Source organism: Grammomys surdaster, unplaced genomic scaffold, assembly GCF_004785775.1.
Source record: "Grammomys surdaster isolate TR1022 unplaced genomic scaffold, NIH_TR_1.0 126124, whole genome shotgun sequence".
In the NCBI taxonomy this organism is placed as follows: domain Eukaryota; kingdom Metazoa; phylum Chordata; class Mammalia; order Rodentia; family Muridae; genus Grammomys; species Grammomys surdaster.
The window spans coordinates 4257004-4281037 of NW_021620932.1; the positions used below are offsets into that span (position 1 = coordinate 4257004).

General features: G+C 34.8%; 1 protein-coding gene across 2 annotated transcripts in view; it reads left to right on the forward strand.

Moving 5' to 3' along the window:
• Positions 1–24034, forward strand: part of Klhl1 (kelch like family member 1) — a 350430-nt gene that overhangs the window by 151522 nt on the left and 174874 nt on the right. For both annotated transcript variants that reach the window (XM_028756561.1, XM_028756563.1), the window contains one exon: positions 3231–3427. In XM_028756561.1, the coding sequence (XP_028612394.1) occupies positions 3231–3427 (197 nt within the window). The remainder of the gene's footprint in view (positions 1–3230; positions 3428–24034) is intronic.

The following is a 24034-nucleotide window of genomic DNA, read 5'->3' on the forward strand; positions in this document are numbered from 1 at the left end:
TATATATATATATATATATATATATATATATATATATATATATATATAGTTTGAATGCATATGTACAGTATTTTTCAGATCTTTTAAAGAGTTTTAGTGACTTGGAAATTTGTATTAATTTTAGGAAAACTTTCTTTCTACTCATCACCATCACTTAGTATAGTCACATTTCTGAATCTTCCTTATTACTGTGATGTGTTTTCTTGAGGATAGTTCCATTCATTCTAGTACTTGTCAATACACATATGATTGCTTAAAGGTGTGTGATAATAAATTCTTTTATTTAGCCTCAGCTGAATCTTAGTAGAATAGACGAGTGTTAGAAGAAGTCAAAGTGCAAAACCATTTCCCACATTATTTGTGGAGTTTCAGAAAACCAGGAGCAGCTCTGGTGCTAACTATGCTTCACGTTGTTTCATTGTGGTAGTGTTGAATATCTCAAGAAACATTGATCATATCCACAAATTTTAATGCATACATCTCAGCTCGAAAAACAAGCAAGCAAATAAAAAACTTTTCTACTTAAAATTTTCTTGCCTTTTATATTCTTCTTTTTTTCCTTTTCTTTTTTCAACTTGGTGAGCCAATACATTTTATTGGTGTTACTTACAGGGATATGAGTGAGAAGTTACAGGAGCAGAAATGACTCAAAAACAGCTTCATCACCTAGGTTCATCCCAGCTTACAACAGCTGGGAAACTTGGGACATACTACACAGCCTGCAACCAGCTCAAAACTTTGGAGAATGTCTCTTCCAAGTGACTCTGATAGGAGGGTCTTGCAGACAGCTTAGCTGGTTTCTATTTCTTTCAGGCAACTAGCCTGGTCTCAGAGACATCTTTTAGCTTTTCTCTGTGGGTCTTCTTTCCAGCCCAGCTCCTCTGTGAATGGTTTTCTTCTTTGCACAGGCCTAGTCAATTTGTCAGTTTCAGGGACTTCTTGAAGCTCCTTTGACTTCTCTACCATCCTGCTTAAGCAGCTTCCCTTCTGAATGCAATGTTTGAATCTCAGAGGAAACTGTTACACAACAGGAGAAAACCCTGCAGCCCCCAAATTAAACTAAATAAAAATAAAAATTTCTAATCCATGATCAGAACGCAGGTCATTTTACTTAGAGCTCATCTACAAAAGGAAACATAAATGTTTACGTTATTTTATTCCGATGGTTGGATTTTTGAGATCTTAGTACAATCTGGACAATCACTTATCAGGCATATGATTTGTAGGTACCTTCCCAATTCAAGGCTTAGCTCTTTGATTCTCAGATTGTGCCACTTGAGATGAATTTCATGTAGTCAAATTTCTTCTATCCTTATAGGATTATACTTTGATATTTATCTAAAATATTTCATTGGCTTAAGGTCACGAGGATTTTCCTTTTATTTTTAAAGAAGATTTATAATCAGGGTTTAACTTTTATGCCTATGATCTTTCTTGAGTAAATTTTATATATGATAAGGTTTATAAAGTGTGTAACATCGTTTGTTCAGGATTATTTGACTTGTTCAGTGATTATCTTCCTTTCAACTTTTTGCCATTGCTTTCCATGTAATTTTATGTTATTTTGTATGTTCTTATTCACAGATGTTTTGTTCATTTCCATTGTTCTGTTTATGTTTGTTAGGAGCCTTCTTATTCAGTTTAATTATTCTTGCTTTGTACTAAGTCTACAAGTGTTTTTATTTGCTTATTAGTTGTTTAATTTTGGAATTGTCTGGGTTCATCACATACTCAAAACAATAATAGATTCACATTTTACATTTCCGTTAAGATGTTTCTGGAATATTGGATATAATTAGAATGGATGTTAATATAAATTTGGGATGAATGAAACCCTGACACATTTGACTTTTAAGCTCAAAACTTCAACTTTTATGGTCAGAATATTATAGGTGGAAATTTCCAAAACTTTATCTGAATACAGCGCCTCCCAAGATAATTAGACAGAGCTTGCTTATTGTTGTACCAACTCCCATAATTTATTATGACAACCAGAATATAAAGCACACTGAGAGAGAGAGACAAGGATCCATCCAATACATTCAGAGAACATGAGGTGCACACTCCTGAATCTCTCATCCAGTGCAAGCCTGAGGGACTCAGTATACTCATTCATGATAAAATATGTAAAGTCGTACTAGGCAGGGAGTCTCATTACTGACTCAGTAACTAGGAATTTTATACTAGAGGCTGGTCACCTAGGCAACCTCTAATGGCAATGTACAAGTGTTCCAGACATGCAGAAGGAAATGTGTGAAAGTTCAGTGGTTTCTAGCCTTCTGAGCCAAAGTTCTCAGACTGCAGCCAAGAATAATTCTGGAAAGTACTTCTCCTCACAAATAGCAAGCAAGCCTGATGTTTGTGTACAAATTCTTCCGAGTGAATGTAAAATTAAAGATAGTTATCTCTCTGCTATTTCAAATCAGAGTTACACTATTAAACATATACTATCAACATTTGTCTGATTTTGACATCTTTGTTTATAAGATATATTCCTACTTTTTTGATGACTTTATTAAATAATTTAGAAAATATTTCTCCAAATATATTATAATAGTATTTTTCCAAATTGCATGTAACTGTAAAATTTGACTTCAACTCAATAATTAGCATATTAGACTCAATAATTAGTACATTATTATAGATTTTGAGATGTCTTTACTATTTTAAAAATTATTATTATAAATACAGATATATTTATGAATTGTTATATATGTATATTCAAATATTTATTTCATTATATCTGTTATTTAATAACATTTTTAAGCTGGCAATTCTAATGTGTACCTCACTGTCCCTGTTATGATTCATGTTAGAGGTCTCTCTTGTGTTTTACATTCCCCATCTAGGAGGGTTTACTTATCACTTCAAACAGCTAGGAGAGGAGGGTGTGCATGGATGAAGGGCAAGTTAAGTGTGTTAAAGCTTTTAGTATATAATCTTCCCTTTTGCTGACAGTTCAATGACAAGAACTTCAAATATCTTCCATATATTAAGTGAAATACGTCAATCCTTAGAAAAATGATTGAAAATACCTCTTAAAGAATGTTAATTTTTTTATGTACTGTTGCACATATTAATTAAGAGTAACTATGCTGCCTGTATAAGACTGGTACATTATCAGGACACTCAAACATCCCAACTTAAGTCAGGAAAGACCTAGTTACTATATAAGCCATGTGAGAAATGCTAGAAAGCAAATTTCACGTGATTTTTTGGTTGCACTTCAGGTTGTTTGGAATTAAAAGAAGACACGATTGAAAACCTCCTTGCAGCCGCGTGTCTTCTCCAGCTGCCTCAAGTGGTTGAAGTGTGTTGTCACTTCCTCATGAAACTTCTGCATCCATCCAACTGTTTAGGAATCCGGGCATTTGCAGATGCTCAAGGATGTATTGAATTAATGAAGGTGGCTCACAGCTATACCATGGTAAGGAGACTTAATATTTAAGTAGTGGAGTATTGCACTATAATATCGAATGAGACAGGAGCTGTTATGATGGCTTTCAATAATCATTTTATGATTAAAATGTATCATATGATTAGTATATTATTTTCATTTTGACTTTTATTATTACATAATATTTTATAGTTTCAAAGTAAATAATAATATTGGCCATATGTTAATTTTATGATGTTATTATTTTGATAAACAATATTGACATTTGGATGTTGACTATCTAGGATTCTAAATGTTGATATACCAGTGCTTTTTTCAAAAGGTCTATCATATAGGATTATATATGGGGCAACTCTATCTGAAAGATTTGTGGGTATAAATCTTGCAACTGTAATGGATAGTGTACAGTCTTTATTTGTGTCATTGGTATGGGTCCCTGCTTCAGCCTTTCTCAGCCAGCTGTGTCTGGGTACTGCCAATACACCAGCTCAGAGAGAAGGCAGTGTCTGAAGCCCCCTTCAGGGCATCAGAGCCATGTGTTCACCAAACCAGAAAAATGAAAGCTTGTTCTGAGATAAATGTTCTTGGGGTACATGGGCACCTCCAATTTACTGTCTGGAGAGGATGTCAGGAACAGCAAGGGACAGGATATCCGCATCTCTCTTCCTGGCCTGAGAACGCCATTGCATGCTAGACCTGAAGATGAACAGGATCCAATCCAATTGGGAGCTAGTGCTGAGTGCTTCAGTTGCGGGAAAAGAGAGAAAGCCTTCTTCTTTAATTTTAGTGTTGTACCCCTTTCTTCCGATTGGCCAACTCTAATGAAACAGCTCTCAGAAACTATCTTAGCTTGGTCGTGTTTCATTATTAGTTATGTATGTGAATGCATGCATATACTTTATTCGGGATGAACCAGGGATTATAAAATTTGGAAAAGGGCTTGAGAATATCCAGGAAGGGGAGGTCATTCGCTGAAGGCTAAGGTTACTGAGATGTTTGTTAGCACAGAGAGGTGCTGCATTATGTGACTGATTGCTTGAGGTCCTCTCAGTTGGGCATCATAGTTAATGCTACAGAGCAGGCAAGAAGAAGGCAGTTCCACTCCTGTTGTCTCAGATCTCTGAGATACCGGAGTTTGAGCATGCCCACCTTGCCAATTCTTATGCCCATCTAGTATATAAATTTGCAATTTTTTCAAGGCAAATATTTAAAAATAGACAACACTTGGTATGTATTTTATAAAATTAACTTTACAAAATGTTTTAATAATTCAAAAGTGTAAGCGACATACAAATCAGTCAACAAATATCCTTGAAACAGTTCAAAATTTTGGTTGGTTTGCAACAATTTTCATTTTATAGTGGTGCTTTCATCAGAATTATAAAGCTTGTAAAAGTCTTTTTAATTGTATAACTTATTTTTATGTTTTTAACTTTTTAAATATTTATTTTATTTTGTTGTTTGATCTACATGTGTGTATGTATGTATGTATGTATGTATGTATGTATGTATACCTTTTGCTGTGGACTGCTAGAAATTGAACCTGGGTCACTGTTTTTGTATAATGCTAGTTTACTTTATAAAGTATTATATTAATCTGCTCTTTACTTCCCAGCGGGTGCATGTGCATGCTTCTTGCTACTGCCCCAATGCTCTGGATTCCCTAGAAGGACAGATATACACAGCCTTATATTTTAAATACCTTAAATAGCTCAATGGCTGGGCCACTCCCTAACTTCACTGGCTAAAAACACTCCCCTATGATATACTCACGTTACTTGCAGTAAAGAAAGTATAAATTCATACAAAACTCAATATTTACTGTAGTTCACTTGCTAGATATAATTATTCTAATTTCATACTCATATTTGCATTAAATACTCTAGATTAGTAATATGTCTATGTTACTGAATCTATATTTTATTATTACTGCCCCAGACCCTGCTGGGCACCCCTCCTGGGGCCACTTTCTCTCTGACCCTGCATGTTGGCTGTCTCACCCTCCTGCACCTTCAGAAGTGGTCCTTCTCCTATGCCCTCCTCATGGCAGAATCCCCTCTTCCTCTTTCCTCAGTCCCTTCCCAAGAATCCTAAAAGTCTTACTTTTATCTCCCTGCCCAGTCATTGACTTTATTTACTAGTCAAAAGCCACTGGGGACAGGCTTCCTTTAGCTTCATGTGCAGGATACTGCAAACAGGTTTTGGGGTAGCATAATTAGCATGAGAACATAAGCCGCTACAGGTCACCTTCAAAAATAGCAATTCTGAGACCAGAGAGATGGCTTAGCAGTCAAGAGCCTCAGCTGCTCTCCCAGAGGATTATGGTTTAATTCTCTGACATGGAAGCTCACATCTGTGTTAACTCTAGTTCCAGAGATCTGACACCTCGCACAAACACACTTGTAGTCAAAACACCAACAAACATTGAAAATAAAATTAATTATCTTAAAAAATGAATAACAATGCTCTTAACCACTGAGTTATCTCCACACCCATGTATTGTAAACTTTAAATGTGACTCTTTCATGTTGATGGATTTTTTTTTCATATTACCTGCAGTAAAGAAAGTATAAATTCATATAAAACTCAATATTTACTGTAGTTCACATGCTAGGTATAATTATTCTAATGTCATACTCATACATGCAATAAATACTCTAGATTAGTAATATGTTTTATATAAGTAACTTTGATTTTGATTATTGAAATAAATAAATAAATAAAATGTTATAGAGTATTTCATCAGCAACTCACAGTAAAATTATACATAGTAAGCAAAAGTAAAAGTTTTTGATTCTTTTTATTTCCAAAGTAAAACAGAAAATGCATTTTAAGTCACTAATCAATATTTAAAAGTATCCTAATCATTGATCTTAGAATTTCAGTATCTTCTAACTTTTATATTTTAAATTTTTAAGCAGATTGAAAGTTTGATAAAACTCATAGATAAAAGCAGGAACAGTTTGTTATTCTCTTATTGAAGCCTTTGGAAAGATTCCATGACAGGTCACAGCACCATTTTTGAAATGATATAAACCATTCAAAATCAGTGTAAACAAGTACTTTATCAACCAAAATATCAAGATCCACCTGCTGTCATTTAATTGGGCACATTTCATTACAGTTTAGAGCCCCTGGCTTAGCTTAGCCAAATAACAATATGCTGCCATATCAAGAGGGATAATGGTCCCTTCTGGTCTGGCTGGAAATTATTAATTCAGTGATAAAAAATATTTTCTTTGCAGCTGCTTGGACTGCCCCTAGTTTATTTGATAAAATAACACTATTTTTACAGTTTTAATGTGTATATTGTTTATGAAAGCATGCATAAAACAATGAAAGATTTCTAGGTATGATATTGTATGCTCTGATGCTTCCATAAATTTTTATCTTTGAGATGGTGGATGAATTATGTGTAATATTATGTCTATTGAAATTTATATTATGTCCAAAATTTCAGAACTATGAAGATACAGTGTTCTCCAGTTGTTCATGGTTAATATTTAAGAGAAAAAAAGGTACTACCAGTTTGTCCTTTGTAGTTTTTCTTTCGTTAGATTTAACACTTGAAAATTAGTAGTTTGCATCTGATGTTACAGTTTCTCATCACAAATTTGCCTCTCGATCCTGTCTAATCAGGAGCATATTATTAATCAATCTATATCATCTATGTTTTGAAAGAAAGTATATTTATTATTTTTACTTATACTTTTCTAAAAATGAAATCAGTAACACTAAATGCTCATTTTTCCTACTATCTCTGTAATGTCATTAATGTAGGTTCTCTCAAATGTTTATTCAAATTGTTTACACCTGAGTAGTCTAGTTTTGTTTGCTTCCTAAGAACTTTGCTTTGCACAAACCAGACCTTATCACTTGTTAGTTTGTTTTTGCAGCTGTGTGACTCAGATGAGTGTTTCGCATGTAAAACTGTAGAAAAGTTTTGATTAAAAACCCAATATTAGGCAGCAGTTTGAAATGGAATCTCCAATACTAATTTAATCTTTGGCTTATGCATATAGAGATAGCACTAAAATCACTGAGGGAAAGTCACTGAATAATTTATTATCTTTCATTAATAACCATTAGGTAATTATGGACGCCGCATTTCAAAAACAGTAAAGTATAATATGAAAACATCATGTGGATCACAAGAAGGAAAATATTTTTACATAATTTGAAGATGCATTGCAAACCAAAATATAGACAAACAATGATTTATCTTCACTGAATGAAAATAGGCCATGAAAATAGCTGGGGTTTTTTGTACTTGATGTGAAGAAGTTGCATTCAAAAGAGTAGAATTTGCATTTGTCATTCTTCATTTTAATTTTAGTAACAAGGTAAATTTTTGTATTAAATAGTATATGAAGTATATCTCAGGGGCTAAAGAGGCAGCTCATCAGTAACGAGTACTTATTGCTCTTGTAAACAACCGGAGTTTGTTATACATCTACAACGTATAATGGTTCATAACTACCTATTATTTCAGCTGGAGGAGGTTTATTACACCACTGTCAGTTTGAGCACCTGTATAAAAATGCACATTATCCACATAGACATTCACACCTACATATAAATAAGATATATTCATACAATATATCTTTTATTAAATTTTGATATGTATCTTATATTATGATATATTTCTTATATACATATATAAAATTGTACATAAGGGGTTAAAGATGAATGGAGAATGGGATTTTCAAAGTATATTCAGAGTGGGCATCTTTCGCTGATGGGATGGCTGTCTCACTACCATCATAACCCCGACTTGGTCTTAAGCTTAGTTCTGCCTTTTGAATAGGCTACTAATATCACAACCTACAATTCTTCTCACCAAATAGTTCAAGGTTATCCTTTCTCAGTGAAAGGCATATATCAAAGAAACGTAGAACAAAAGCCGTTATCCCACACAGGTAAAAGCAAGTACATATGTAGGAAAATTGAAAGATAAGTATATATTTTAACAGAGTCTTGAAAAAATAGGCAATTGAAGGTATAGTTTTAGGAAAATATTAAAATGAAGTAAAAAAGCTATGCCTTTCACTGTTAGTGTTATAAACAATCAACTGCAGCTTTTGGTAGGATTTGCAGAAGACAGTATCTTCTTATACAGTGTTTGTGAGAAAAACTTACTTTATAGTGAAGTTTGAAATCTTTAGTAGAAACTTCCCTGGACTGTCCTAGACTTCTCCATGATTGTTCAAGACTCAGCTTACCTACCTATTCTTTAGCCATACAGTGTGATTTGAATGTTTCCCTAATTTAAATGTATCCTTTATATTTTTCAAGTTGTGTCGTAGGGTTATATTGCTGTCACAAGACGCCAAGACTATTTCCACTCATAAAGAACAGCATTTAGTTGAGGCTGGCTTACAGTTTCAGAAGTTTAGTAATTGTTATCATGGCAGAAGCATGGGAGCATAGAGGCCAATACAGTGCTGAAGACAGAGCTGAGAGGTCTACATTTTTGTTTTTTAAATTATTTTATTTATTTACAATTCAAAAGTTACCCCTTTCCCACTGCCTCCTCCACAAACACCCTACTCTATTTCCCCTCCCTTTTGCCTCCACAAGGATGCTCACCCACCCACCTGCTCATTCCCACCTTACCCTTTTAGTATCCCCTTCTCTGCGCCATCAAGCCTCCACAGTACCAAGTGTATCCCCTTTCACTGAGGCCAGACAAAGCAGTCCTCTGCTACATATCTAGCAGGAGTCGTTTGCTCTTTGCTTAGTGGCTTAGTCCCTGAGAGCTCTGAGGGGCCTGTTGATACTGTTGAGATTGCATTCCCCTTCAGCTCCTTCAATCATTCCCCTAACATTTCCATAGGCATCCCCAAACTCAGTCCAATGGTTTTCTGTAAGTATCTGTGTCTGTCTCAGTCAGGTACTGGTAGAGCCCCTGAGGACAGCCATGCCTGGCTCCTCACTGCAAGCACAGCACGGCACCAGAAATAGTATTGTTTGGTACCTGTACATGGAATGGATATCAAGGTGGTGCAGTTTATAGATGTTCATTTCTTTAGTCTCTGCTACATTTTTGTTCCTGCATTTCCTTTAGAGACAAAGAATTCTGGGTCAAAAATTTTGAGATGAATGGATAGCCCCATCCTTCAATTGGGAGCCATGTCTATCTGCTGAAGGTGGTTGCTTCAGGTTCCATTTCCCCATTGATGGTCATTTTGCCTAAGGTCATCTCCATTGGTTCCTGGAGATCCCTCACATCCCTAATGTCTGGGACATTCTAGATGTTCCCCACATCACCCATCCCACACTGTTGCATATTTTTATTCATTCTCAGGGCCCGGTGGGTGTCTCTCCTTTCTCTGATTATAAATGATCATGTCTCCCTTTTTCTGGTACCCCTTATCTCTCCTACCCAGGTTCCTCCCTCCATCTGCCTCCTGTGATTAATTTGTTCCTCCTAAGTGTGATTGGAGCATCCACACTTGGGTTTTCCTTCTTGTTAGGCTTCATATGGTCTGTGAGTTGTATTGTGGGTACTCTGAGCTTTTGGGGTAATATCCACTCATCACTGAGTACATACTATGTATGTAATTTTGGGTCTGGATTACCTCTCTCAGGATGCTATTTTCTAGTTCCATCCATTGCCTGCAAAATTCATGATGCCCTTATTTGTATTAGCTAAGTGGTATTCCACTGTGTAAATGTACCACATTTTCTGTATCCATTCCTCTGTTGAAGGACATCTGGGTTCTTTCCAGCTTCTGGCTATTATAAATAAGTGTTCTATGAACATAGTGGAGCATGTGTCCCTGTTGTATGTTGATTCATCTTTTGGGTATATGCCAAGGAGTGCTATAGCTGGGTCCTCAGGTAATACTATGTTCAATTGTCTGAGGTACTGCCAGACTGCTTTCCATAGTGGTTGTACCAGCTTACAATCCCACCAATAGTGGAGGAGTGTTGTTCCTCTTTTCTGCATCCTTGCCAGCATCTGCTGTTGCTTGAGTTTTTGATCTTAGTCATTTTAATTGATGTAAGGTGGAATTAAGGGGTCATTTTGACTTGTATTTCCCTGATGAATAAGGATGTTAGTGACCAATTTTTAAGTGTTTCTCTTAAGTGACACTCCAGATTCCTCAGTTGAGAATTCTTTGTTTAACTCTGTAGGGAGATTTTTAATAGAGTTTTTTATTTTCTGCAGTTTAATTTCTTGAATTCTTTGTATATTTTAGATATTAGCCCTCTATTGGATGTAGGATTAGTGAAGATCTTTCCCTAATGTCTAGGTTGCTGTTTTATTTATTGTTAGTATCTTTTGCCTTACAGAGCTTTTCAGTTTCATAAGGTACCATTTGTTAATTGTTGATCTTAGAGCATGAGGCACAGGTGATATGTTCTGAAAATTTATCCCTGTGCCAATGCATTCAAGGCTATTTCTCAATTTCCCATCTGTTAGATTCAGTGTATATGGTTTTATGTGAAGGTCCTTGATTCACTTGGACTAGAGCTTTGTATTAGGTGATAAATGTGAATAAATTTTCCTTCTTCTACATGCAGACCAACAATTAGACCAGCACCATTTGTTGAAGATGCTTTTTCCCCACTGTATTTTTTTGGATTCTTTGTCAAAAATTAAGGGTACAAAGCTATGCCAGTTTATTTCTGAGTCTTCTATTTTATTCCATTGAAACTCCTGTCTATCTGTGCACCAATACCAGGTTGTTTTTTATTTCTCTTTTCTTTTTTTTTTTTTTTTTTGCTATTGCACTAATGTAGCTTGCGGTCAGGGATGGTGATCTTTCCAGAAGTTCTTTATTTATTTTATTTTATTTTATTTTATTTTACTTTACTTTATTTTAATTTTTCTATTTCAGGTGGTTTATTTTGAGAAAAATTCAATGCAAATAAACCTTCAATATCCTTCACACTTCTTTTACAGGACTCAACCACATGACATAACTTCATGAATTTTATCTTATGGGTAAAATTGCAACTTTTTTATATTTACAGACAATTCCCAAGCTGTGTTCAAACCTAGTAAACAGCACAGGCTTCACTGAATATTAAAATTGCTTAGCCTTTACTTTCTCATTGCTGGAACGAAAGACACAGAGCAGCAGAACCTGTTGTACAGATTGTCATCCTACAGAAAGCACGGGGACCAAAATTATATTTCTGCAGTTCTCGTAATCTTACAGTATCTCTCCATTTTATTTCATCCCTCAAAATAAAAGCTGACATCAGACATTCTCATGAGGTACACTGGTAGAAATATTATCCACTGAGTTTCTTCTCTCTGTGAGTTCTTTCATGTCTGAGAAGGTATGTGGAACAGGTAAATGCTTACATATATAGGGTTTCTCTCCAGTGTGATATTTTTCATGTATTTGAAGAGATTTGGAAAAAGTGAAAGTTTTTCCCACGTTGAACACACATGAATGATTTCTATCCTGTGTGAGTTCATTCATGTTTGTGATATCCAGTGGCATAAGCAAAGGCTTTGCCATAATGCTTACACACGTAGAGTTTTTCTCCACTGTGGGATCGTTCATGTATGTGAAGGTATGCAGAACATTTAAATGCTTTCCCTCATTGCTTACAGACACAGGATTTCTCTATAATGTGAATTGTTTCATGATAATGGCAAGCACTGGAATAGGTGAGAACTTTTCCTCAATGCTTACATACAAAAGATCTCTCTCCAGTATGAATTAGTTTATTGATGAGAAATTGGCAGGGATGAAGAAATGCTTTTCCACATTGATTTCAAGCAAGTAGTTTCACTCTGATGTGAGTCCTCTTATGACCGTACAGTTCTGTGATCAAAGAATGCTTTTCCACAATGTGTACATACATAAGGTTTCTCACCAGTGTGAATTTTTTCATGTTTGTGAAGCTGTGAGGGACGACTAAATGCTTTTCCACATTGATTACATGTATGACATTTCTCTTGAATGAGACTATTTTCATGCCAGAGAAGGCTACAGGAATCACACCATGCTTTTCCCACATTGTTCTCTTCAGTATAAGTTCCTTCATAATCATGATTGGAAGTGAAACTCCTAGAGGCTTCCTTAGCTTATTTTCATAGGATTTCTGTCTCATGGGAAGGCTTTTATGCATCTAAAGCAACTCAGAATAAGTGAAGTCCTTCCAACATTTTTTTTGTGTTTCAAAATCTTCTCCATGTGTTTCTGGTACTGGCATGGTTTCTCTCCAGTTTGACCTTTGAAGTGCATGTCTGAGGATAAATGAATAAGGATGTCTCTTTCACATTCAGTTATGGCTAGAGACATTCTTTCATTCACAACACGCCCTGGACTCTGTCTGTGTGTTTCTTCATACTGATTACTGTAATCATATTTACAAAGTCTCTCAACCATCAGAGTTCTCAGGTATCCCTTAGGATTTTGGTAATCTTCTTCATTATCTTCTTCTTTTCTTTTTTTTAATAATTAATTCATGTTTTTCAAATCGTAATTTATACGCATTCACAGTGGGATTATAAACACAAAAAGGCAGGGCGTGGGGAAGGGGATGACACTGGAGCATGGGTATTCAGGGGGAATACAAGTCTTTTACTCAGAGTAAAAGTCTGTCATTGTGGTGTGTTTCTTTTACTGAGCAAAATCTTGATCTTGCTTCTGTATCCAATCTGTTAGCCTATATCTTTTTAATTGGATAATTGAGTCTATTGATATTCAGATATATTAAAGACAGTGATTGTGTGTTCCTATTGTTTTTGTTGTTGGAGGTGGTATTGTGTGTGTGTAATTTTCTTCTATTTGGTTTGCTGTAAGATGATTAATTTCTTTTGTCTTTGAGGGTGTAGATACCCTCCTTTTTTTGGAGTTTTCCTTCTAGTATCTTCTCTAGAGCTGGAGTAGTAGAAAGATACTCTTTAAATTTGATTTTGTCATAGAATATCTTGGTTTTTAGTAGCCCGGGCAGGCATTCGTGTTCTCTTAGGGTCTGCATGACATCTGTCCAGGATCTTCTGGCCTTTAGAGTCTTTCCTGAGAAGTTAGAAGCAAATCTAATAGGTTTGCCTTTATATGTTACTTGACCTTTTTCACTTAAAAGCTATAGGTCATGATCTCTTTCCCAGATTTACCATCTCCAGGGTTGCCTCCATTTTTTTCTTTCTTGTTTCTATTTCCAATTTTAAGTATTTGACAATTTTGTTCATTTTCTTCACTTGTTTGCTGGTGTTTTCTTGTATTTAAGGGCTTATATCCTCCTTAAAGGCCTCTATTATCTTAATGAGATGGGCTTTTAGGTCAGTATCTTGCTTTTCAGGTGTGTTGGCATAATCATGGCTTGCACTTGTAAGAGAACTGTTTTTATTTTGCCTAATTATGTTGGCTTTTTTTTGCTTATGCTCTTGTGCTTACCCCTCACCATCTGGTTATCTCTGATGTTAACTGTCCTGGTTGTCATTGACTGGAGCCTACCTTTCTGGAGGCAGGTAAAGCTCTGTGACCTGATTAGAGCAAGCCTCCTGGGAGGCAGGCTGTACTGTTTCTGGTTGGGGGTGGGGGTTGGAGCACCTGTGTCTGTGCTTAGGGCAGGCCTCCTGTGTACCTGGGTTAGGACAGTCTTCTTGTGACCTTGTTATGATGGACCTCATAGGAGACAGGCATTCTGTGGTTTGGGAGAGGAGCAGACTTACCACCATCTGCCTGGGTGAAGGTGTAGAACAGAAAGGAAATGGGAAATGTGCAGAGGGGAGGGGTTCCACTTCTGCTGGGTTCTATCGAGTTCCCACCTGAGGCAGTTACTTGGGCAGGAGTGTCATCTGTGTCCCTGGTTAGGGCAGATCTCCTGGGAGACCTGTAGGCTGTGCTGTGGGGAGAGGGAAAGACACTCTGATCTGCCTTAGTGGAGGTTCAGACCTGTGTCTGAGTTCTACATCTTGATCTCTAGGCTGCATGGAGAGACTTGTTTAACACTGGGCATAGCTTGAACATATAAGACCCCAAAGTCCACTGCCACAGTGACACACTTTCTCCAACAAGGCCACACCTGCTACATCTCACAAGACCACACCTCTAAATAGTGCTATTTACTGTGGACCATGCATTCAAATACCTGAGTCTCTGGGGACCATACCTATTGAAACAACCACAAATTGTAAGCTCAAAGATCACATATTTTGTAAATATGATTTCTTGCTTATAATTCTGAAAGTTCTGTGTTGATATCATGCTCAAAAGTAAAGGAATTTACAATGCTTCAGCATATATGTTTTATTCCATGCACTAGTAGAGTCTATAGATATTTATATTGGCACTGTCAATATCATTCAATTCTAAATGAATTAGCCCTTAATTTTTACTTAAAATATATCCAAGCAAAATAAATATTACACTTTTTATGGAAGTTTCTTTCAATTTTAATTGTTTTTCTCTGTGTATGTGTGTGTTTATTGTAAGCTTATGAGTAGTTAATTGGGTTTGTTTGTTTGCTTGTTTGTTTTGTTTTGTTTTTGTGCTGGAGATGGAACCTAATGTCTCACATATGCTAGAAAAGTGAAATCTCTTCCTACATCATCTAAGGCTGTTCAGTTTTTAGACATGGTCTTTGGTTTCCCAAACAGTGTCTGTTTTCAGACCCTGCTACTTAAGCTTCTGTCTCCCAAGGGCTTGAATTACGGGTACTGGGGCACTCATAAATTGTGTATTCTCTCATCTAATAACAGTGCGTGAATGTGTATTTGACATGCTTTGTTACTACATTCCCATGCTTCTTTTAGCGGTCCAGCACTGCCATCCTTCTTACTGTTCTGTTACTTTAATACACACTTTGTTAAAGGAAGATCTTTGTGTTTTGCTTTCTTGTTTACTTTGTCAAAAAATCTCCTATGTAATCTTAACATTACCTTCTCCCCTAAATCATTGTAAATTCTTCTCTAACTTTTTTCCCCAGTCTCTGTTCTCACTATTCCATATAATATGTTACTCTATAATCCTTATGTGATTTATTGGTTAATGACCTTATACTATATTCTTATTTTTGTTGTAGTTCTCTACATGAATGAATATATAGTTTGTTCTTTAGCAACATGTTTTATATTTAGCTATGTTTTAAAATATATTCATATGTCAAATTCATTATTGAAAGGAAGAATGAATTGCTGCATTAACCCTTTATTACTATGCTCCAGCTCCTGAAGGCAGTGATAATGGGAGTGTAAGAATGAATTAGACAATGTATTGTCCGTAATTTCATGCTTCATATGTTGAATGAAAGTAAATTATCACCCTCAGTGTTAATTATTTGGTCATATATAAGTATATGTATATGCATAGAGTGTGAAATTTATGAGCAAATGATTCATGAAAAGTCTGCATAAATTACAGGTGCTCATTTTAATTTCAATAATATTGCAAAAAGATAAAATTTGAAATGATCTGAGGTTGAACCAACTTTTTCCTGTTTAAACATATTTTTAGGTGATGGGACTGTAGGGTGAAAAGTGTCAGAATCATATTTTTAAATTTTTTTATAATATATTTTTATTGGATATTTTATTTACATTTCAGATGTTATCCCCTTTCCCCATTTCCCCCCACCGAAGAACCCTCTATCCCATCCCCCCTCCTCCTGCTTCTAGGAGAATGTGCCCCCACCCAGCCACCCACTCACCAACTACCTCCCAACCCTCAAATTTCCCCTCAATGGGGCATCCAGTCTTCATGGGACCAAAAATCTCCTCTCCCACCTATGCCGGAGAAGGCCATCCTCCTCTACATAAACAGCTGAAGACATGGGTCCCTCCCTATGTCTTCCCAGGCTGGTGGTTTAGACCTTGGGAGCTTTGGTTGATTGGTATTGTTGCTCACCCCATGGGACTGCAACTGTATCAGGCTCCTGTCAGCATGCACTTCCTGGCATCCATATCAGTGTCTACCTTTGGTGACTGCACATGGGATGGATACCCAGGTGGAGTAGTCTCCAGAAGAATGCTTTTTCAGTTTCTGTCCTACACTTTGTCTCCATATTTGCACCCATGAGTATTTTGTTATTCCTTCTAAGAAGGACTGAAGCACCCACACTTTGGTCTTCCTTCTTCATGAGATTCATGTGGTCTGCGAGTTGTATCTTTAATATTGCAAGCTTTTGGGCTAACATCCAATTACCAATGAGTGAACACCATGTATGTTCTTTTGTGACTGGGTTATCTCACTCAGGGTGGCATTTTCTAGTTTCATCCATTTGCATAAGAATTTCACGAATTCATTGTTTTTAACAGCTGAGTAATACTCCATTGTGTAAATGTACCACATTTTCTGTATACATTCTTTTAATTTATGAAACAGTAGACTTAGATGAGCAGCAATTCTAGCAATTATTACAGAGCTATTGAGGTTTGTTTTTTTTTTTTTTTTTGATGTGGACTGGCATACTGAATAAAGGGTGACACTATTGAAAGTCTCAGTCTTTAAGTAATAAACAGATCCAAGTTTTAATTCCAAGAATAGTGATATCAGGCTGGCAAGACGATAAAGAAAATATTTGATTTAAAAAGAAGAAAGATAGGAAGGAAGGAAAAAAACAAAGAAAAGAAAAAAGAAACCTCTCTAGAAAAGAAGTTAATGTTTTCCATGCACATGTAGCAGAATGGTCATAAAACAGAAAAAAATGGGTAACATCTGCCTCTGCACTGGCCACATGAGCAGCAGTTTTCTCAGCGTTACTTGACATACTACTGTTTGTGTAACACAAGTTATATATGATATGCAAGTTTGAATATATATGCATATGTTGTGCATCGATATATTTGCATTTGTAAGATTGAAACCAAGGCCTTGTACTAGCTAGATGCAGAATAAACCACACTCAAGTCTTACCAAGAGTGATTTGACTAATAACTGTATTTATTACCTTATGATACATATAAACCATGTATTATGACAATTATAAAAAGGGAAAGGTGTGGTTTAGGACATTAAATAGCATACTAGAATTTGATTCTTAAATTTTAATGGAATAGAGTATTAAGTGTAGTACATATTGTGTTCTACGAAGTTTCCATTTTACCCAATATGAGAACTCTTGTATGGTGGTTACAATTTACCTACAGTGTCTGATTAGATTGCTAATACCCAAGAAGCAAAGCATGAATTTTTCCAGACAAATCGTTGTTAAATTCTGCAGACATAGGAGCAACTGAATAACTGAAAGAAGTCTTGTTACTCAGTTAAGTTTGTTTTATGTTTTCTTCTAAACTGCTCATTGTCATTTCTTTGTTATACACTCACTTTCTACTCAGGGTGACTAGCCTGACCTTCAGGATGTCACTAGATTCAGGCTGTAAGCAGAAATAGTGCAAACATGACTAATGAGAAACTACTTTGTTCATCAGAGACTTTGAAAGGCAGAAGGGTAATAACTGGAGCATGAAGCCATCGGAATCTGTCAAGCATCTCTGCTCTTCAGTGTAGTAACATTAAAGACACTTCTCATTGCTCTCTTGCCCCTATCAGCCATTAGAGGAGTGCCTGGGCAGAGAACCAACTTTATTAATGTTTCTGTTCATGGCATTCGAATGCATGACGCTGCTCACAGTTACTGGCTGAAAAACACACTTTTTACCTTTACCCATACTCTGATAATAAATCATGAATTAGAAATCGTTTTGGAAGAATAAATGGAGTTTAGCTTTGAATTTATGCCTTTTCAAAGTTACCAAAGTAAAATACTTCATTAACATTTTTCTTAGAACAAGAAACAGTGTACTACATTAGTACCAAATTATTTAAAAATCTCCCTATTATTCAATATTCAATATTGTTAAATTATAGTATTCCATGTGCATATAATTGTAAGTTAGAATTTAAAATTAAAAATGAATAAACTTTGAGTTTTATTATCTGTTTGTAATCAGTGATTCAGGATAAGTATAGTAAGCAATTTCATGAACTTCTACTACTGATATCCAATAATAACAAACTCTTTGAGGAATGGGCAGCCTGGGCAGTAATGACCTTCCTATCTCTCCTATGATTTTTCTTTGTGATATTTATGGATTGCTTTGTACTTAAATTATAATGGCAATTATTTTTTAAAGTATCATTTCCAGAATTACATTAATGATACATCCATAAGCAACCATATTACAATTTAAACCCCAGAGCTTGCTAAATATTTTAGACCAGCAGTCTATTCATTTCTTTTGTGTTGCTGAGAGATTTCTTTTAGCTCATGGTTTCAAAACTTCACCATGTCATGATGAAGACATGGTGGGATGGGATCATGTGGTGTAGGATTCTCAGTTTTTCAGAATTCAAGAAACATAGGTTATGACTAGCACTTGAGCCAAGATTAGATATGATCATCAAGGCTCATTCCCAGTGAACCATTTCTGCAAGTCAGGTTCCAATTCCTGAAGGAAGAACTAAATTCAGAGATAAAACACTCAAAACAAGAACCATTAGGTATCCTTCACATTCAAGCCATGACAATCAATTTATCTACTAAAGATCAAATTACACTTTAGTGATACTTTAAAGTTCTTGATTCCTTACTGTCATGTATTTCGAATATTATTAAAAATAGTTATTAACTAATATAAAATAGACTCCTTGCTTCACTGAAATTATTTTATAAAATAGCACTACTCAAATATGTTGTAAGAAAGGTTCAAATAATCAAATACTCCCATTTCTGAAGACATTTCCCACTCCCTCTTTCCAGATATTCAACTATGATTCATTATCATAATATTATTTAACATGGCAAAGAACAATCAATTAAAAATTTTTCTTTGCCAATCATTTTGGTACAAGATTACAATCCAAACAATAAAGACGATGAGGCATGAGGATTAAGAGTGTAATTCCTGGCTGAGTTCCACAGTGAGTACAACACAATTCTTAGAAGTTTAAAAATACAAGAGCTCAGAAAGTAGTGCTAGAGATTCAGCTGGGGTTGATCAGCCCAGCAATGTAAAAATATTCATGGATGCTTTAATTGCAGTGACAGGTATAAAGATATTTATATTAACTTCCATAAAATTTATTGATAATTTAATGTTTTATTCAGTCTTTCAAAATTTCCTCCAATGATATAAGGTATGTTGTTTATTTCAACATTTTATACATGAGTACTAGATATTCATAATTTCAACCCAACATTTTTCCCCTCCAAATTCTCTCACATATCTCATTTCCTTTCAAATTCATAACTTTTTAATTATGACTGTCATACACATAACATATATGTATACATCAATACAATATGCTGAGTACACTTAGTGTTGATCCTCCTCTCTGTGTGTGTGTGTGTGTGTGTGAGTGTGTGTGTGTGTGTGCCTGTGTATCTGTGTGTCTTTATATGTATCTAGTGACAATCACTTGTGATTAAATAAGCTTTCAGGGTTCTCATCCCTGAAGAACACTGATTGTCAGTATCTTTTCTGCCATTCTTTGTCTATAGAACACTGATTGTCAGTATCTTTTCTGCCATTCTTTGTCTATTGGTCTTAATCAAGATTGAGGGCCGTATGAGACTCCCCATAACCAGACCATATCTTGGTCATATTCATCCTTCACTCCCTATTGCCACACTGCTCAAGACCCAGTCTCATGTCTTCCAAAATTTATGTCTTTCTTTTCAATTTTATTTGATTTGTTTTTCTTTTTAAAAATTGATTCCTTTTTTTTAGAAATTCACTTAATATATACGACAAATTTTTGTCTTAATCACTACCACAGCATTACACACAAAATTTTATGTCCTATTGATTCCAATTAGTGCTTCTAGTAAGGGAAGCTGTGTTTTTAAGTTGAAGTGACTTGTTTTTAACACACTGAAATCAATGAATACTGTCCTTGTATTCACATGGATAGGGTCATCCTGTGAGGCAGGATTCTCATTCCAGTAGCCATATCCTAAAAGAAAGTGACTCTACATACATGTAGCATCTATTGTCACTAATATAAACACATCATTCATCACACATACAACCAACTATGAAGCATACAGTTTCCTTATTGTATAGAGAGGTAAAACATTGGAGTGCTATAGTTTGCCTCAGATTGTTGGCAGAAATAGAGCTAATAGAATTTTGAGAACACTTTAAATATCTTGCACATGTATTAAAATTAACTTTGTAAAACTCTATAACATCCTCTATATGATATCTGATCATTTTATTGGTAGAATTCATGTCTATATACGAAATATTTTTATTTATGTAAAAACAACATTATTCAATAAGTAAAGTATTTCAGATACTTTTAAAATGAAGAGGGGACAGCATATGGAAACTTGAACTGGGAGATGTGAAAGGTCAAAGGTGTATTTCTTTGTCTTCTTTTCTTATCCATATATAAATTAGTATATTGTGGTATTTTAACAATTCTGAACTTCATATTTGAGATTTTTTTCCAAGTATTAAGGTCAGTACTAGGTTGAGGAACTAGTAATACAGTAGATGCAAATAGTCAAGGAACAAGCAAGACAGAGGGCGTAAATAATCAAACAACAAGTAAGGCAATAAACAAAGTCTCTTGATCACTCCTGTCATCACTGTTTCTAAGGATTTATCGGGATGACTAAAATATCTGAGCCTACTTCTCTATCCTAGCCCAACATCATTTTCTTGCCTGAAGCCTACTTCTTTGTTCTAGCCTAAGATTTAGATTTCTGCCTGAAATTGCTTCTTTGTTCTAGCCTAATGTCAGATTACTGCCCAAAGTCCAGTTCATTTTCCTTGACTAATGTCAGCTTTCTGTCAAGTAGCCCCCAAAACTCTCAACATCTCCTCACTTTTTATTTCATTAACAAATCTGAGCATGTCTTAGGCTGTTCTGACAAGAATGTCTTTTTAACAGTCATGGAATATGCATTATCAAAAGCAATGCACTTCTGTTTTAGGTTGGTAAGGCTCTGTTCAAAATCTTACACATCCTTGGCTTGCCAACCTGTTAATTTAATAACTCTGTCTGGGGGTCCATTTTCAGATTCAAGACATGTACTTTCGCTGCCAACCTGTTGATGCTGCTAAAGACAAGCTTTAACATGATGGGCAAAAATAAAAGTATTCCCAGGACAAAAATGGCTAGCAAGATCAAGCTATATATGCCAGTCTTGAAGAATGACCAAAATGGAAATACTGACCTCAGGCCATGGATAATTTTATCTGCAGTATCTGTAGCATCAAATCTTAGCAGAGCAGCATTCATTTGTTTTTAAAAGAACTCTTTGAAAGGATCTTTTACAAACATGAGAGAAGGAAGAGCTGTGAGAAACTTTTACTTTCAGACCCCTTTGAATTTACTAGGGTACTTCAAGAAAATGTCAATAATAATTTGCTTTCTTTCTGAATAAAAAATGCAATCCAATTTTATTCACGTATTAAAAAAATCTCATTCTGCAAAATTTTATCTCATAAAAAGATGCTTTAGAATTGTTTGGTCTTCTGATAAGTCAGATATTATAGAAGTATTTTTATATTAAAACTCAATTTCTCTGTTAAGGAAAATACTTGTTCTTAATATCTTTAACAGTGAAAGTTAAAGTGAAAGGAATCAGAAAGAATGATTATGGTGAAAAGAAAAAGGAGAAAACAATCTTTGCCTGAGGGAAGCTATTCTTCTGCTTGAGTGGATGGTAGGATCATTGCTTTTATAAGAGCGTCTTTCAGAGACTTAACATAAATCAGTGAGGAAGCAGTATCAACATCTAGATTTGCTAACTGTGTTACAGCAAGCATACACCTAAATTTTTGTATTCCATAAGGCAAAGAAGTGTACAGATTTGTATAGTACTAATGAATATGCCCATGTAATCAGGGAAAATTCCGTACATTCTTACCCCTAGATGAAGAGCTACAATTGGTTAATGGAAAGAAAACCACCTTTTCTTAGAGATAAGCTGTTACATAGATCATCTGTTCCAAATCAGTTAATCCTAGACACTAGTCCATAGAAGAATGGTAATGGCCTTGGTATGTTTACCTAGATTCCTTTTAATGTTTAGCTACTTTAATGACAAGTTAAAGCATGGAGATTCTTCCACCAACTTAGAACAGAAAAAGAAGTAAATTCTAAGTAAACAATGAGTTGCAAACTAGAAACTAGGTTTGTTTTTTGGTTTTTGTGCGTTTGTTTGTTTGCTTGTTTTTTACATGATTGAATACAACTACTATTCTTTAATCACTTTTGTTGGGAGGTTACTCAATAATGTAAAACAAACTAATAAGCAACTTGTACTTTCATTGCTTTTTCACAGCGAATTACTATAAATACATTGTTAGATTTTTAACTGCATATATACAAATGCATTTCATGACCAAGCTAATAACTCTCATGTTAAAAAAGTGATAAAAAAATGCAGTCCTAAGTCTCCTAACTACTGTTAATCAGAAATGTTTGTGAAAATTTCTTCTTTTTACAATATGTTGTTTGATAAACATATAAAGCAATGAGGAATTATTGAAATATAACTCAAAACTAATAAACCCACAACTAAAAAGTGTTTTAGTATATTTTTTGATACCATTTGGTATTTGGTAGTTTAAGGGACTCTTTCTTGGGGAACACTAATTCTTTATCAGATCTTAGTTTACCATAACATTGTTGCAAACTTACAACAGTATTTTCACCTCAATAAGGAACCTATTAGGCCTCCAATGTCTCCCATGACTTTCACCATTACTCAAGTCATAATATATTTTCTATACCCATAAATATTTCTCTTTATAAAAATTTCTTATAAAAATCAAATCAAGCAAAAACATATAGGTATTTGAGCTTGAGATATTTAACACGATATATTAGACTCACACAACTTAAAGAAAGTATCAATAACTATTTTTATTGCTAGATAATATTGTGCTATATGAATACATCCATCTCATATATACACATATATACTGTATACATATATACTGTATACATATATATATATATATATACTATGTCTAATCATTAGAATTTTTTTTGTTAAAGTTAAATATTATTGTGCTAAATGTTGATAAATATAAAAATAATCCATTTTGTGGAAAAAAAAACATATGCTTAAAACTAAAACAATTTCCCACTGTGGTGACTGTATAGGCATGCTATACACATAAATAAATATTAAATTCAAAAATATATTTTAATACATAATTTTCTTATTAATATTAAAAGATGCTTACATGATTTACTTCCACGACAGCGCTGCACTTCAATCTAGATATTACTTTTAGTCAATTCCAAAATTGACATTTGGAAAGACCTATTAACATGAGAATTGGCCTCTGTCAAGTTAAAAATATTCTATGGCAAAATTTGCCAGTGAGTTCGCATTTTAAGAATCCAATTATAATTTCTCAACGATTTGTATTAGTCTTCAGCATGAATGGACTTAGTATTGGAGAACCTCTTTTACCTTGAATTTGGCAGCAACTTCGTTTACTAAGACTTACTATTTACTGTATCTGACTCCTCATTGTTCTTCCCAAATGCTTTATTTTTTCTTAATTTCTGTTATAAATATTATTCATAAAGCACTCATCATTCATCTATCTTCTCTAGTTCATTTGACGCATTTTATTTTATATAGTTAGATTTATTTGTAAAATGAATATTTTTATGAGGGTGATATAGGCATCCTGTTTGTGGCTGAGTATTTTAATGACACACTCTTGGATCAGATGTAGGTTTCTGTGTT